This window comes from Danaus plexippus (genome assembly GCF_018135715.1).
Source record: "Danaus plexippus chromosome 22 unlocalized genomic scaffold, MEX_DaPlex mxdp_33, whole genome shotgun sequence".
NCBI classification, from domain to species: domain Eukaryota; kingdom Metazoa; phylum Arthropoda; class Insecta; order Lepidoptera; family Nymphalidae; genus Danaus; species Danaus plexippus.
In genome coordinates this window covers 298,445-315,952 of record NW_026869856.1, presented here as the reverse complement: position 1 = coordinate 315,952, position 17,508 = coordinate 298,445, and the positions used below count along the sequence as shown (strand labels likewise).

The window sequence follows — 17,508 nt, the reverse complement described above, 5'->3', positions numbered from 1 at the left end:
TTATCCCCACTTCCATATAGTAAGTTGAATGGCGCGGGAGAGGTTGAGTGACTTGTGTTCGGTATTCACTTTCAGTTCGTTGTTGTATCTCGCACACCAGTTACTGTCTTACGTCTATGTTGTGCTTAATAGAAGATAACTTAGAACAGTTTCAATAAAAAATGTGCTTATAATTAACAACAAAATGGGTTCGAAAATCGAATACGTGGATTCGTCACATTTATACGCTACGAATTATGTGCGTAATTCGAAAGCTATCGGAGTGCTTTGGGCTATATTCACAATTTGTTACGCGATTATAAGCGTTGTGGCATTCGTGACACCGGAATGGATTGGCGATTTGGAAACAGAGTATCCGAGGAAATTTGGTTTGTGGCAGATTTGTAGAACGGACGATGCCGTTGAGGATTGTAAAGGGAGATTGGACGATTTTACTTCGATAAATGGTTTTGTGTTCAAAATAGCTACGGTGTTAGTAGGCGCGGCGGTCGCTCTGGCCTTGTTTACTATATGTGCCATGCTTTTATTCTTCTTCTGTCGATCAACAACTGTATTTCACATCTGCGGATGGTTGCAGCTTATATCCGGTAAGTTGTGTTACGGATCTATACTTAGTTAATTGTCTTAATTAATTTTTCCTTTACATAAATTACAATTAAATCATTCCTAATGAACATTTTTGTAGAATGAGTCAATAAAATATAAAGTTAAATACATTTTATTATACAGTAGACACCTTTTCGTCGACACAAAGGTCAAACAAAGATTTTTTATTACTAACAATAAGTTTGACAATATATGGACAATAAAGTGAAAGTTATTACTGTATGTGACCTTGCTTTCATGCTTTATATGTTTACATTAATAAACCTGTACAAAAACAAGCACTAACCTAAGTGTAGTAACGTAGTGTCTGCATTCGTAACCTAAAAAAACAAAACAGAAATTAATATATATATATATAGGTTAGGTTATATATAAATGTTTTTAATGTGTTAATATACAAATTATTTATGTATGATCGTGAGTCTGTTTTATGAACATATTTATAGTTTTAAAATTGGTAAAAACAAGTCAGCAGGTGCGTTTTACGAAAGCACTCAGCAATACTTACCTATTTGCTATAGGTCAGGTGTTTGATATTAATGTATACTAGTTCGACCGAAACAAACTTAAAATACATTTTTTTTTTAAATTTCAAACTAAGATCTTATTACTCTCAAAGCACGTGACACTATTACTGTGTAAAGCATTTTATGGTATTCAAATGTCTATATTATATTTTGCCTTAAGCCTTATGTGATGAAATTATAAAGAAAAGAATACATCAGCTATTATATACTTTTAGTGAAATTTAAAGACTTAGGACAGGTAAAAAGTGCATTTAGCAAACATACTCAGTTTTTACGTAAATATATGATATTTTAAATAAATAGTACATTACAAGGCGTAGGGTTTCAATTAATTCAATGTCAATGCAATTTAATTAATGCATGAATCGTTAGATTCTCTGATCAGTCTTATGGGACACATTATGTTAGTTACATAAATATTCATGTTATGACCATTGTTTGAAACAATTTGTATTGCTCGTTTCAACCCGTGGGAAGCATCGTGTTTAACAAACGTAATATTCAAACGTAACGGAGACTGTTTTTGTTACTTATTGGAGATATTGTTTTTGGAACAAAATATTTAACCGACATAACGGAAGATGTAGCTTCAAATGACATTTTAAAGATTGTATAAGTATTTAAGTATGTGTGTGTGTCCGTGTGTAAGCCGGTCATATGACCTCATCGCTGTCGGACCGCTATCCGCTCTGAAAAAATGCGCACGCGCATATAACCTACATACAACCAATAGTACCTCATATTAACTAATATGTAGTTAATATAATATATTGAAAATAATCAATAAATTACTCTTTTTCTTTTTTGGTAATTTTTAAAAAAAATTAAAATTAATTATGAGTATTTAATGATTTCAAAGATAAATATTCTGATTAGTGTGTCATATAAGATCGATTATTTTCAATCCGTATGCTTATTGCTTACTCCACGTCTACTTAGTCACACTACATACTGATAGTTAACAGTTTTTCCTTCATAAATCCTCTTAATAGTATTGATGTAAGTTTTATTTAATATTCAGTGTATATACTTCATATATGCGGGCTGTTTTATAAAACATTGTCCTTAAAATTGAGAATCTTGTTTGAGCGAATAAAAAACCGTCATGATTCATCAAAAAATATGCCTAAATAAATACAAATACACCTATTTCAATGTACGTAAGAGGTTTACAATCGTTAGCGTATACACAAGACATATACATTGTAAAATATATAAGAGTTTTCCCAGTAATAAACATAAATGTTGATACAAATTTTCGTTTTTTTTTTTTAAATATGTATAAACAAATATATTTTTGAAAATCATGTTTATTACTTTTAGAAATATAAAAAATATACATCATAATGTGTTAGACCTGCATGATATGATAGGTAATTTCTTCTTTGTGCCACCATTAAGTGTCGCTTATACAAAATAATACAAACATTAACTTTCACTAGTAGTCATTTAAATGTAACTAATATTTTCGGATTACGACGCGTTTTTTTTATTATTTTTAAAAACTACATACTCCCGACGTTTCAGTTACGTTGCAGCCACCGTAACCAGTGACTACGGACAGATGAGATAGATAGATAGAAAAGTGAATAATTTAGCAAAAACCTTTAAATTTTTTTTTTGTTTTTGGTCAAGTAGAGACAAAGTAAGTCGCGTTTAATCCGTCCACTTAAACCTGCTAACAGAATTTGTAACAAAACTATATAATAATTATACAACTTAGATGTTTAACCAGTATATAATGCATTGCCCATATATGGCTATTAGTGTTAATGAAGGACTAGGTGTTAGTGTATAGAGCTGGCAGTTCATTCGTCATGTTACTTGGAAACCGGCGCAGTTATAGAAAGTTGTGAACATTGCTAATAGACATCTCGGTTGGACAAAAACTGGATTCCACCGGAATAGCAAATTGTGAGTTTTCACCAACTAGAAGGTAATTAATGCCATACATTAGTGATTTGAAAATTACCATGTTGGAAACGAAACTTTTATCACGTTTCCAAATGATTAACACATCCGATACATTAATTAACTCCAATCATATTAAATATGTCTTAAATGTAAGACCTATTTTGTTTGACTTCGTCCGAATTAAAACTAAAAAGTTTCATGTTATCTTGTGACTTATTGTCTTTGTATTTGTTGACAATTTAAAATTATTTTTTATTTATTGTATTTTTATTATTATTATTAAGAAATAGTAAATAATGACTTCATTCCCCGAAGCTGATAGATGTCCGAAGGTATGTACGGATATTGGAGCTTTCAAAAAAGCTGCAAAGAGCCCGGAGCAAGTAAAAGAAGAGATAAAAGCTGCCGAGGAAGCTAAAACACAAAAAGCCTCCGAGGAAAAAGCTTTAAAACCTCCCGAGGAAGAATCAGAGCCGTTGAAACCTGAACAATCTGGTGAGGAATATCTGCCAAACTTAAAGCCCGGTCCCGATGGTAACGTAGACTGGACGCCGCTAGGAGACATGACTGGAACAAGACCTGGGGTCAACAAGTACAGCATCAGTAGATATTCACTTAGTGAATGGAGAAATCACAACCAAAAGGTCCTCGATCCCGAGATCATCGTCGAGTCGAATATTGTGGAATACAACGCGAAAACATCCATGATGCAAGCGTTTGGGAATATTGATAAACAACAGAGCGAAAACTTCAAGAGACTGCGGCAGAAAGCGAGGGACATATTCAGGTGGAAAGTTGAAGTTGAGAAAGCATGCAAAGCGATCACAGACGAAGTGGAACTCCTAGAAATAGAGAGACAGAGACTGAAAGGCGCTTCAAAGGTTCTCATGTTACCCGAGTCTATTTCCAAAGAATGTTTAGATTTACGCTCCAACAGATTCCAACCTGATTTAGTCGCTGACTTGGCTGAAAAGGAACTGATCAAAGAGATGAATTTAGTGAGTGAAGTGAGAGCGACTTTAAAAAACACCCTCGACGAAATAGAGAAGCAGATGGCCGTTAACAAGGCAGCAAAACATCGGATAGAATATGACTGGTGTGACAAAACTATGGCGTATAATACCGAGGCCACGAACTTAGGGCTCGATACTAAATCGAATACTATCATGTTCAGGCCTGGTGCGACCAGGTTTGGCGAATACACAGCTCCTTTGGAATATTGGGAGTACTTTTGCAGGGAAAACGTTCAAAACTGTGAAGCCGCCAGACAGAAATCGGCTGATTTACGAGGAAGCCTAAACGCAATTTTGGTGAACGGCGGAAGAAAACTTCGCAATCAAGCGGACAGGACTGATATGGCTCTAGCTGAAACTGTAGCCATAACCCAGGAGCTGTGCACCAAACTAGAAGAGACGTTAAGAAATACGCTTCAAAGAATAGCTGATATGGAATCTCTGATTGAAAATTTAAAAGATTCCATAAAAAAAATGGACGCTGCGATGAAACTAGCTCAAACCAGATTAGACAATAGGAACAACTGGAGACCTCACGGGGAAAGTGTGAGGGACCAGCCGCATTTGGGTCTCATCGAGGAGGTGAAAAAGATTCACGAGACTGTGACGTCCTTGCTTGGACAACTAAATAACGCAGAAAGAGTTCGATCTGATCTCCTAAAGAAGAGAATAGTTCTAGAGAAGGATATTGCATCTAAGCGGAAGACCTTGAACATAGATCGTGATAGATGTGGTATGGTGAGATCTCATTATCCGTCGGCATCAGAATTAGCTGGTTATTGAGACCGAACCTTTTAATTCAGTCCCTCCTGGTTATTTCTATCCTTTTTTTATTTCTTTAATAATTGTCATATTTTTTTCTTACTGAATCATATACCCTATATTATTACAGATAGTAAAGTCTTATTTGTGATTATTTAAACCATTGCTATAAATTTTGATGATGTCGCTGAGTTTTCTAACTTATTGCTATGTAACTTATCCGAGTGAAATCTGTACGTCTGTAAGTTGAAAACTTTTCACTATTTATTGTCTCGTTAACTTGCGTAAGTTTAAATTGAAGAGACGATGGTATTATGAAGAATTTCATGCCATAATGACACCTTACATGGCTGTAATGATATAGTTACATTTTAGTTTGTTGCGCAACAACCACGGATTTAAAACAAGAAGTCGGTTCTTATGTTATGCAGATCGAAAGTTACGTGCAAGATCATTGTAATGATAATTTTGTTTTTTCGCCAAAAGTATCGTACCTCGTTGAACTTTGCCTGTAAATATTTATTTGGTTCAGGTAGGTTCATATTGCGTTTTTTGTGGTCGTTATTATCGAAGACAATGTTAATAAGCCCATCGTTGGGTCCCGTTGATTGCGGAACATGAACACCTCAATGTGGTCTTCCCACGGAGCTGAGAACCCTGTAAACTGACCTTATAACTGTTGCTATTGTATGGAGATGTTGTGATAAGGTGGGAAAAGATAACGCGCTAAGCTACAAGAAGTAATATTCTGATGACTTCATTCTGATCCACAGCTCAAACGTAGCCTTCTGCGCGTACTCTTTAAATAAAATTTTAATTATTTGGTACATTTTTTTGTAACTAAATCAAAGAAATATAATTAATCTAAACGTATTTGAAAAAATCATATTATTTTAGCGAATTTATTTGTGACTAAATTTAGTTATTTCTGAACTGAAAAAATAAAAATTAAATTAAATTTGTCAGATTTCAATTCATTTGTTTTCTTTGTCAAAAGGATTGATTTGTAGTTTTTATGGGTATACCAACACTTACCTGATGACACTTCCATTTATGTTTCAACAAAATTTTAATGAAAATCACATTAAATATTTCTTAAGTTCATAAAATTCATTAATTTCGAAAGTGCAAGGATCACTTGGTATAGATTTGCATCATATTAGTTTTAACCAGTTGCGCAAGAATCCGAAACATCTACGCTTTTATAATGAGATTAAAATTATTTATATTGAATTTTAAATATTTATATAACATTTAGAAATTTATTTTTTATATATTTAAACAATACTTTCTCACTGGCCATAATAAATAGTTAATTAAAAATGACAAACGTCATTTTATATATAATTTTAGATTTATTATATATATAATTTTATTATTTTATAATTATATCAATAATGGAAACACACGATGATAAATTTTCTTGTCCTCACATATGTCCGAAGACGGACCAACCTCAAGATTCTACCAACAACGAGATGGAGATGTCAACAAGGAGAGAAAATATACACGCGGCCCCTTACGTGCCGGGTATGATAAACCCACCTGAACCCAAAGTTTATCCGCCGGGAGCTCCACCTAGGTATCTTCCACAGCCCACCGACAGTACTAGTGGGGATATTCTTGGCATGGGTCCCATTGGACCATGGGCTGCAGGTCATTTAGACTGGACTCCTCAAGCGGGTTGCACTGGAGTCAGACCTGTGGTCGATAAATATTCTATAACAAGATACTCCACAGGAGAATGGAGGAAAAATAACCTTTACACCCTGACCCCTCGCGCAACCGACAAAGCTAAAGCATTAGAAGCCCAAACAAAAGAAGATATAGACAACGCCTTCCAAAACCTGAACACGAAGTTGGACGATTCTAATAAGAAATTGGATAAGAGAATCAAAGAATTATCTAAGTGGAAGAAAGAGGTCGAAAAAACTCTCGACGCTATGACAGAAGAGATAAACACTCTTGATAAAGATAGAGCAAAGCTAAAAGGAGCCTGTAGGATATTAATGATGCCGGAAGCCATATCCAGGGAATGTTTGGAACTAAGAACGAATAGGTACGAACCTGATTTAGTCAGAGATGATGCAGAGCAGGAACTGATTAAAGAGGTCGCGATCGTCGGAGAAATAAGGAGAGTATTCATGAATACTCTCGCTAAAGTCGAGGAGCAGATGGCAAAAAATAAAGCTGCCAAAAGCAGCATAGAGTTCGATTGGAGTGATAAAATGGTGAGCCTGAAAGTTGACAGGAATATCGCAACCCTCAGTCCTCAATCAAATCTCATACTCTACCATCCTGGTGTTGCCAGGTGGCCGGAGAATGCCACTACTCTGGAATATTGGGAGCATTACTGTGCAGAGAGCATCAGAAATTGCGAAGATGTTAGGAAGCAATCTGTTCAATTACGTGGGGACTTGATGACGACGATACTAAGAGGAAGCCAGGACATGAAACTACAGGCTGACAGGACGAACGCAGCATTGGCCGAAACGGTTGAAGCTACGGAGGCTCTGTGCGATAAACTAGAAGAAAACTTAAAAGATAACTTACAGAAAATTGCAGATATAGAAAATCTCATAGATTACTTGAAAGAATCATTACGGAAAGTCGAAGAACAAAACAAATGTGTTATGACAAGATTGTTCGCCAGGAACTATGATCGGACTAGCGTTGAGAACTGCAGGGATGAGGCTCAATACGCGCTGATAGCGGAGGCGAAGTTCATAAAGGAGACCGCCGAATCATTAAACGACAAGATGAGACAAGCGGCGGCGGTGCTGTCAGAGCTGAAGAAGTACAGAGGGGACTTGGAGAAAGATATCGCCTGTAAGAGAAAGAGCCTGAACATTGACAAGGACAGGTGTGCTCGAGTGAGAGCACACATGCCGACACCTGAAGAATTCGCTGCCGCTTAAGAGGACTTTTAATGGAGCTCGGATTGTCTGAATGTTTTTGGCGTTAAAACAATTGTCTAATATTGAAGCATCTGTCCTTTTTTACTGATCATCTCGGTTACCATACCTTTATAATAAATATCACGAATATTTTAGAAAAAACAATTCATTAATTCATTAAAATTCTTACGGCGGGCAGAAAAAATATTTAATAAGGCAGGAAAATTGCAACTTTACCGATTCTCTTAGTGGTAAATTATGTGTCGGTATTTTACCTAAAATGTATTCAATATATGACCACGACTCACTCCAATCTGTTCAAAATTTGTTTGAAATTTCAAAGCAAGCGAGAGCACGACCTCGTGCATATTTGTAACGAACAATACAGATAACATTTCCAACGATATTTAAAAAAAACCTGAGTATTAAAAACCGTCACGTACGTATAACAGGAGCAAGCTAACTGTGAAATAAAGTCAATACCATCGACAGTGGTAACGCGTGCTTTAATAATTAAAAACAAATTATACGTCCCAATATTAAAGCACAGTTAAGGAGAACGTTAACAGACGTCGGTTACAACACTCGTTTTAGGATTACACATTCAGATCTCAGAATGTTACTGAGATAACATCTCTGAGATGTAACGAAGTTAAGAAAAATATTAGCACATTTTATGTAACCGTGGACTACACGATACTATGTGTACAAAAAAATGGCATTGCAATCACATAGGTACTAAACGAATATTAGATTGTTCTCGTTATAAAACCTAGGACACACTGATTAAAGATTCCCAAAAAGTTTCGTCATCGACCGTGACAGGACTCGAACCTGCAATCTTCGGATCCGAAGTCCGACGCCTTATCCATTAGGCCACACGGTCACGTCATGCCATCATCAAAGTACCTTCCACATGAAGAAGACATATGATCCAAGAGTTCCGATCTACGTGATGTATCCTCGGGTACGTGTCGCTTGGTACTTCGCTACGACTTACAAATTTCATACAGTCGTGTATGAGATGTAGGTTAACGCTTCACAGACACGAACTGGTTACATAAGTATGAAGTTGTAGAAAATATTTAATGTTGCTAAAAAAATGACACACTAACTGACCAAAGTATAAGACGAATCACTTTAAACAAAGTTATGTTCCACTAAGAATATTTTATTTAAAGTAGAAGTTTATAGCGATTTGAATGCTTGATACTTTGGTAGATTTAAAAAATCTTGCAATAATAGATCACACACAAAAGAATAGGTACCACATAAGTTGCTATTCATACAAAAATTATCAGCAATTTATTTAGAAAAATAGCTCAGTAGTTATATTTTTGAAGACACATGGAAGACGATAGATAGCGTTGATAGTTCCTTGCCATATCTGTTTTTAGGCACTTAAGTTGTTATTTGTAAGCAATTCTGAAAATCACGAAGTCGCGGGCCAAAGCTAGTGTATTATATATCGTCCGTACTAACGAGCTGACTCACGAGAGCCTCAATACATACATATTTCGCTATTAATGTTCAACAAAAAGCTACCTCCTACCAGCTTCTGTCCGTGTACAGCTGCCCTCGGTGATCAGTTACTCGGAACATACAACTGTATCTATATAATGATCCTCGTAACTTGGATTTGTAATAACTTCTTACCAACATCATTTAATGTTATAAAAAAATTAAAAACATAAAACTACCGTCATATTGGGGTCAAATGTACCTCAAGACCGTTCACTTCTGACATTCACATTTTTTAATTTCGACACTATTAGTGAATGATTTATCTATAAGTTATCTTCGAGACAAATATACCTATTATATGTTTTAACAACATCAATTTTAACATTGATATTCAATAATTGTTCCACAGATTCACTGTTTCCCTGGACATAGTCTTTTGCACAAACAATACCATACGCCCGTTAGTCCTTACCGATTTCTACATCATGTACTTATTCTATGTTTTAGTACCAACGCTACAATATTTAGTCCATTAGATATACCTAACAAAAAACGAAATTACTTACCTTTCATAAAAAATAGTTGGCCGTACATGTCAGTAAAATCTGAATATTTCGTTTCTTTTGCTCGGTGTTAGATTTTTCAAAAAGTGTTTCATCGACCGTGACAGGACTCGAACCTGCAATCTTCGGATCCGAAGTCCGACGCCTTATCCATTAGGCCACACGGTCATGTCACGCCTTCATCAAAGAACATTCCACAGATTATAAAAAACGGATGATTTTAACTTAAATCTGTAGAAAATTGTGTAATTATCTGTTTAACTACAACCGAAACTGTGTAACGGATTTAATCACACTTTTACTGTTAGCCAGTCTAAACTGTTATGCAATTAACGCTGCTCTTTAAAAATAAACCATAAAACTGAAACTGGGAAATATAAAATAACACTAAATTATAATTTGATGTTTATGTTTGATAGCAGGAAGTTATTGTTCGGGTGTAAATTCGTATATTAATCATTAAGGAGGTTAAACATATTATTGCTCCGTTGTCGTCAATACCAATATTATAAAGAAGAAAGATTTTATTGTTTTTTTGTTTGTTTGTTTGCATTGAACACGCTCCGAAAATACTTGACCGATTTGAAAAATACTTTCACTGTTGGGAAGCTACACTATCTAAATGAAATTAATATTTTTCAGATTATACTACGCGTATTTTATTATTTTAAACAACTTCACACTCCCGACGTTTCGGTTACTTTGCAGCAACCGTGATCACGGGCAGACGAGATATTAGTTTCATTTGAATGAATACTCGAGAAAGTCTCAGACCTCATAAAGCTACACTATCTCCGTTGAACATAGGCTATATAAAATTTTCGACAAAGTTAGAGATCCATTCTAAAACTCAGATAATGTTACCCAAGCTGTGAAAAAAATCCAAAAAGCTTTCATACGGAATAGTCTTGAAAAATATCGCGACAGCATCTGACTAACTATTATATAATGATCGCTGTGTCAGAATAAATGGTTTCTTCGTTTTAAACAATTCTAATAAATGACACTGATATAAACGCCCTCTATTTATACATTTAGATCAACCCTTAACAAAATAAGTAATAATAAGAAAACCAAAAAAAGTCTTAATTTTACTCTATTTTAATGATCCCAGGTTAAAACGGGAATATATGTATGGGAGAGTGTGTGCGTGTGTAAAAATTATAACTTTTGAAGTGTTTGTTTAATTCACGTGTGTAACCGGGGCAGGCTGCTAGTATACTATAAACATACAATGGAGGATGTTTCACAGCATTTAACAATGGACACGGGTCGCGAGTCCTCCAGTCAAAACAAAATCATTATCATGTCATTCACATTATCTATCTTATATCTTAAGAAAAAAATAATTAGTGACAAAGAAACTAGAATTTGGGCAAAAAATATTTTTGAATAACTTTTACCTAAATATATAAATAAAGTTATATAAGTGTTTAGACGCTACTGACAGGCGGTGAAGGAAAACAACGTGAGGAAACCTGGTCTTATAAATAGAAATTATAAGATTGAAACCGCCAAGCCATCTTGAGCAAACGTGGTGATTAATGCTCTAACCTTCTCCATGTGAGAAGAGGCCTTTGCTCAACAGTGGGCTCCGATAGGATGATGATAATGATGATGATGATGATAGAGGACTACAGCTATCCACGGTCACTAGACATATTTTAATCAAAATTATAATATTATCTTAACAAAAATAATATTATTTTTTTTCTAAATTAATCAAGGTTTAATGAACTTTGGTATTTATAAACACTAGGCGTACAATTACATGTTATCTTGTTTATCATGACTTTGCTATGAAAACAAACAACGTCCCGATTAATCTATACTATTGTTACAAGTGGCGCCATCTGTGCCGTACTAATTATAACATACTGTAATCCTTAGAATTATTTTTGTGACTGATTATAATAAATAATAATACTGAACCATCGTAGTTTTGTAATGGCAACATTTAAGTATCAACTTGAATTTAAAAACTATAAACACTGGCTTCAGCCATTTTGTAGGATTACTAGAAGTAACGATGAACATTGACAAACAAATCTGAAACTATCCATCATTACAATATAAAAGCTAAATTTCATATTTGTATAAGATAGATATGTTTTGGAAATTTTTGATAACATTGAAAATAAGTGTCTCTGAAGACACAATTTAAAGGTAGTTTGATATTTCCCATTTCCTTAATAAGATATCTAAGTAATAATAATAACCGGTAGAAGAAACAGCCACGTTCCGTTTGATATAAATATAATATATTAATGTTGTTCAGTAACTAATTAGTTTTCCGTATAACATTAATTTATTTAATGTATTTTCAATGCTACGTAATAAAGATCGTATCAAATGAAAGCGTTGCTAATGTGATTGAATTTTCTCTTTGAAGGCTCTAACGATTTTATGTTAGGTAGTATTTATATATATTTAATAAATCTGTGAAAGTTATTTTAATTCTACAATATTCACTAACAGACTGACGGTAACGACGTTTCTATAGTGCAATACTATTAAATACTACGTAGGGAGTTAAACATTTCTTGTCTCACTTTGATGTTGATCTTACTTTGATGGCAATATCTTCATAGAAAACTTTGAGAATAGACACTATTTCATTGATATGCCTTTGCCTTCTCTCATCATATTGATGTTCATCATCACACAGTCATCATAAATTAGTCTCAGATAACAAACTTAAATCTTTCGTTTTCTTATAAGTTGATCTGGAAGTCAGAATCTGTTGTTCATGGAAATGGTCATAAATATTGTTACAAAGAATTTTTTTTATTGTATATAACGTTTAGGTATTAAAAAACAATAGTGTTTTAGTTTAATAGTTTAGTATAAAAGCATTACAAATATATATATATAGGACTCCCAATTATCATTGCGTTAAGAGCTGTCTTCACTGCCTAAAATGAACTATAAATAACAATAAGGACTAAACCACGGTTAGTGTTCAGAGCTGATGAAGTCCGTGAAGACTGTTATATATAGCTAAAAATTCTTCCAGAAAAAGTATTTTTGGTTATAGAACATAGTTGTTTAAAGACCTAACTAGTTTCTGAAGGACGATGTTTGTATAAGCATGTGATGTTTATATGATACATTTTTCCACAGTACACACTACACAGTAATAGTTTTAAGGTCATCCTAACTTATATAATATACTATCAAGTGCACATTATAAATTCCTCTACGAAAACGATATCAAAGACGAAGCGGGCGGAGTCGCTGATAGAAAATAATTCTATATACACATTAAATAACGAATGAATGATTTCCTCCAGCGTTATGTATGATCGCGGGCGTGGGCGTGTATCCGCTGGGCTGGGAGGAGGCGGTGGTTCAGGAGACGTGCGGACCCTCGGCCCAGTACTCCCTGGGAGGGTGTCACATCCGCTGGGCGAGCTTGCTGGCCGCGCTGGCCGCACTCGACGGCCTGGTGCTGGCCGCGCTGGCGTTCGTGTTGGCCACGAGGCATGTGGCACTCACCGCCTACCCTCACAACTCCATGTACAAAGGTAAGGTCAAGATAACCGCCGATAAACTATCAATACCAGACACATGTACAACACTATTTTTCCCTTCAGAAAACTTAATCGATAAACATGAATATTGCTTGCTATTTTTTTGGAAAAATTTAGCCAAATACTGGGTAAGCTTGAAGACAAACAATGAGTATAGTTTCTTCACGTTGTAATCAGTGAATGTAACCGTCGGTCTTGACTTCATCTTCACTAAACGGTATTGAGTTACGTGCGACAAATCATTACAACGATTTACTTTGATCCTTACTTGTAGAGTCTTTTATTTGACATACAAATCTTATATATATATATAAGCCATTTTCCCATACTTGTTGAGTTTAAACCTATTAAAATTCCTTATCTTGTTGTTAGCTTCAAGTAAAGCAATCTCTGTGTTGTCGACCGTTTGTTTCTATATTTCCATTGACTTAATTTCAAATCCCGCATACTAGTGCACCATTAAACAGTCACATCGCCAGACTGATCTCAGCCAATTACCAGCTGTTCATTAATAAATAATCACGCATGAATATAATTTGATCAAAACTAGCAGTTACAATACAAGTGTGTTGAAGTATTTAGAGACTAAAAAGATATCTTAATACTTTGAAACTATAATCCTAACGTGAAACCCTCACAGGAAATGTCAAGCTGACATTAAAAATAATTTAAAATGTCATTTTACATTTAAAATAACTTTAGGTTCGTAAAACTCTAAATTTAATTCAGCAGCTGCTCTAGTATCATGTATAGAGTAATAATTATATGCCTTTGTATATATTTTAACTCAATTAGTAAGCCATCGGCCATCGGTTCGGTTTCAGACTCATACTCCGTGACGCGTTCACTTCTAATTTTGTCTGTTAATTAGACCGAAAAACACATTAAATCATGAACATACACACATTATGATTGTTTCGATGTATTTATTGAACACCAGAAGGATCTGGTAAAATCATACTTTATATATAAAACATTAATAGACAAAAATATGTTACTTTTATTAATGTCAAGAACAAACTATATACCGTGTAGCGTGCACTTCACTAGATTACATATTTTATAACAATGAACCTTATGTTCATATACATAAGGTTGAACAATAAATGCACAATTTACAAGGTTTCTCTGCCAGGCGGGTGTCAAATGCCTTAAAGATCACTTTACACTTGCATCCTGTTCGAGAACCTCTATTGTTTGTTTTGTCCGTCAGTCGTCACGGCTTTACTAGGGTAACGTTTGTGTTACTATATTATACTACGTTTAGACGATGTTTTAGGTGTTCTAGTGATTTAAGTGACACTTAGCGTATTTTACAGTATTGAGTGTGAATGTTTGAAATAAGAAAATATAGTTATATTTTAAATATTTATCGATAGATGGCGCTTTTCAAAAATGCTAATTAATAAAGAACATGCTAATCAATAAAATAAATAGTGTCATTGTAAAGAAAATAATTTTTAATATTATATCTTTAGTATCAGAAGTGAAGGTAACTGAAGACTAAAACCAGCTTGGTATTTATAAATTAAAGTTAATAAAACAATTTTACGTATCCCGGTAACCCGACCACTTCATAGCAAACTATTCTAATATCCAAAGTCATATTGCTATTATTGTTTCAATTCTCATATTCGTTTCAACGTAACGTTTCAGGTGAAGTGAACAACGCATACGTCACAGACGCGACTTCCGTGTCCGGTTCCCGCAAGTCCCTCGCCCTCCAGCCCGTACTGTTGATGCACCCTCACGCTCCCATGGACATGGACACGTACTCACACTACTCAGGACGAACAGCTCGCTCCAAGCATGGATTATACGCTAATACTATGCACAACTATCAGCTATGATGAACAGTTTATACTAAAGATCGCTAGAGGGCGCTTTTTATGTAACATAAGTGTCAATATATCCCCGGTAGATGGCAATGTACTATATGAGTTCAATTTCCATTACAACGTCCGACAGTGTCCGCTAGATGGCAGCCTTTATAAGAAATATAACAACAAAGTTTGTCATCTTTCGCTAGATGCCGCCACCTCTCGCTAAATGTGCAAATATTAAATTTAAACTTACTCACATATTTAACAATATTGTACATTTTTTTGTATAGACATAAAATATTTTCTAACATATTCGAATTTAATGTCATGTTATTGTTAGTCGATAAGAAACTATATATATGGGAATACAATATATGCTGTACTTTGGTAAGTTTCACTGATAAATATACTTAACGAGTGTAAAATAACAAATATGAATTTAATATGTATTGTAAATATAATAAAATGATTGTAAGTATAGAAGTAGTCTAGGCTAGTGAACGGGTTGTACAACGACGGAACTTGTGCCTTGAACTTGTAATCTCGATATTGATACTGAATAATTTAAATAAAATTACTTCCTTTGTGACTTTAGTTTATTTCTTTCATAATTCCTCTGCGCTGTTGTCGGTAGTTCGTACAAACCTAGCCGTGCGGTAACAAACTGAACACCCACCAAAGGATTCTAATGAACATGTTTTTATATTAAAAAATAATTATATACAGAAATTTAAATGTCAGTAGTGACTTTTAAGTTATCTGAAACTAATGAATAGTCTCACAACACGCTCTGAGGTCAATGAACTATACATGAAAAAATATCCCGAAATTAATATGAGTTTATTTAATTAAATTTTAAAGTATAGCTTTTATTACTTTTTGTGTAAAGGAAGACTTACAATATACATACTATTGTCTAAGCCCCTATCACTAAACGTGATCCAATATTTACAAATATGTACATCGAACAGTACCCTTAGGACAAGGTGTGTTCACAAAACTTTAAGTATCAATGTAGGCTAAACTATCTCTCTGGAGTTTGAGCCTCACACTTGTGGTGAGAACACGCTAGGACAGAAGTAGTATCTTTCAGACAGAACTTATAGTTGGGACATACTATGTCTGCAGACAGAACACCTTGTATAAACCAAAACTAAGTTTCCTATTACAATTTAATTCACTGACCGTGCCCACGGCTGGGTCGGACTGCTCATTTTAAAATCTAACAGAATCTCATATTTATATATTTTTTACTGTTTATTAATTCTCCACACGCTCGTGTGAGTGAATCCATTGTTTTCTTCACAGTTCTCCGGCGCCATTTTGTACTGAGCGAGTAATGTCATTTGAGACAATCTTTTTTGAGTTAGTCCGTGTCTCCCCGGGTCACCAACTAGTATCTAGTGAGAATATCAAACAAGGATACATATGAATAACTTAGGGAATAATTATAGTATTGTTATCCCGAGTGATTATTTTACCAGTTTGTCCTGGCTCGCGAGGTCTCTTAGCCACCCGAACAACATATTGCCGAAATCTTCGTCGTAAAACATGTCTCCTATTAAAATGGCATCAAACTCTTCACACTCCGTTCCGATGTAGTTGTTTGTATCTGTTTGTACTTCAACGTTGTTTAATTCGGCGTTGATTTTAATGGCCATAACAGCAACTGTAAATTAGTTCATTATTTTATCTCGCTATGTAACAGGGGATGTAGCTCAGTGGTAGAGCGTTCGCTTTGCATGTGAAAGGCCCCGGGTTCGATCCCCGGCATCTCCAACTTTTTTTTACTCTTTTGCCGTTTCTCTATCGCTTATTATAATTATTATTTTAATTCATATTCAATTAAAAATGTCTTTCCATTATTTTCTCAAGAAAATCTATTAACAATATATTATGATACTTTTTTACGTTTTATATATTTAAATCGTCCTGAGGCTATCGAAATAACAAATTTATTTGCAATTAATCCCTTCAATAAAATTTTTAATATGTTCGTAGTTTTTTCTTCCTCAGTACTATCGTAACCCTAATCATTAACATTGAACAAGTATTTATCATATTGAGTAACTCTTTTATTATAACTGTTAGAGAATCCTTTTATTTAATATTTACCCGGGTCTATGTCATTCGCTAGGACTCGTTTAGTTCCGACGAGCGCCGCCGCTATCGCCCCGGCGCCACATCCGCTGCCGACGTCTAACACACGACGGTCTTTTATTGTCAGAGGGTTGTCGAGGATGTATCTACAAAGAAATAGCGTATTATGCAATTACAAAGGACGTGATTCAGCTTGATAATTATTTCTATGTATGAATTCTTATTTGATAACAGTCTTTTCATCTAAAACTACAGAATACAGAACATGAAAATGATTTTCACGCTTCAGTGTTACCTTACATTATT

General features: G+C 34.6%; 4 protein-coding genes and 3 non-coding genes across 9 annotated transcripts in view; 4 read left to right on the top strand and 3 right to left on the bottom strand.

Moving 5' to 3' along the window:
- The first annotated feature begins 24 nt into the window (after positions 1-24).
- Positions 25-15,691, top strand: LOC116773605 (LHFPL tetraspan subfamily member 3 protein). Its single transcript, XM_032666087.2, has 3 exons — positions 25-587; positions 13,040-13,273; positions 14,936-15,691. The coding sequence occupies exons 1-3, from the start codon at positions 185-187 to the stop codon at positions 15,127-15,129; spliced, it is 831 nt and encodes a 276-aa protein (XP_032521978.1). The 5' UTR covers positions 25-184; the 3' UTR covers positions 15,130-15,691.
- On the top strand, positions 3,254-5,338 carry LOC116773604 (tektin-4-like). Its single transcript, XM_032666086.2, has one exon. The coding sequence runs from the start codon at positions 3,344-3,346 to the stop codon at positions 4,841-4,843; it is 1,500 nt and encodes a 499-aa protein (XP_032521977.2). The 5' UTR covers positions 3,254-3,343; the 3' UTR covers positions 4,844-5,338.
- Positions 6,127-8,211, top strand: LOC116773603 (tektin-4-like). Its single transcript, XM_032666085.2, has one exon. The coding sequence runs from the start codon at positions 6,220-6,222 to the stop codon at positions 7,738-7,740; it is 1,521 nt and encodes a 506-aa protein (XP_032521976.1). The 5' UTR covers positions 6,127-6,219; the 3' UTR covers positions 7,741-8,211.
- On the bottom strand, positions 8,533-8,605 carry Trnar-ucg (transfer RNA arginine (anticodon UCG)). Its single transcript has one exon. It is a non-coding gene; the product is annotated as a tRNA-Arg (tRNA).
- Positions 9,842-9,914, bottom strand: Trnar-ucg (transfer RNA arginine (anticodon UCG)). The gene has a single exon. It is a non-coding gene; the product is annotated as a tRNA-Arg (tRNA).
- The window catches only part of LOC116773503 (electron transfer flavoprotein beta subunit lysine methyltransferase-like), a 14,541-nt gene continuing 12,717 nt past the window's right edge, over positions 15,685-17,508 (bottom strand). For all 3 annotated transcript variants that reach the window (XM_061528842.1, XM_061528841.1, XM_061528843.1), the window contains exons 3-6: positions 17,218-17,348; positions 16,584-16,771; positions 16,357-16,502; positions 15,685-15,787 (exon numbers count right to left, since the gene is read on the bottom strand). In XM_061528842.1, the coding sequence (XP_061384826.1) occupies positions 15,748-15,787; positions 16,357-16,502; positions 16,584-16,771; positions 17,218-17,348 (505 nt within the window). In that variant the 3' untranslated portion in view covers positions 15,685-15,747. The remainder of the gene's footprint in view (positions 15,788-16,356; positions 16,503-16,583; positions 16,772-17,217; positions 17,349-17,508) is intronic.
- On the top strand, positions 16,810-16,881 carry Trnaa-ugc (transfer RNA alanine (anticodon UGC)). The gene has a single exon. It is a non-coding gene; the product is annotated as a tRNA-Ala (tRNA).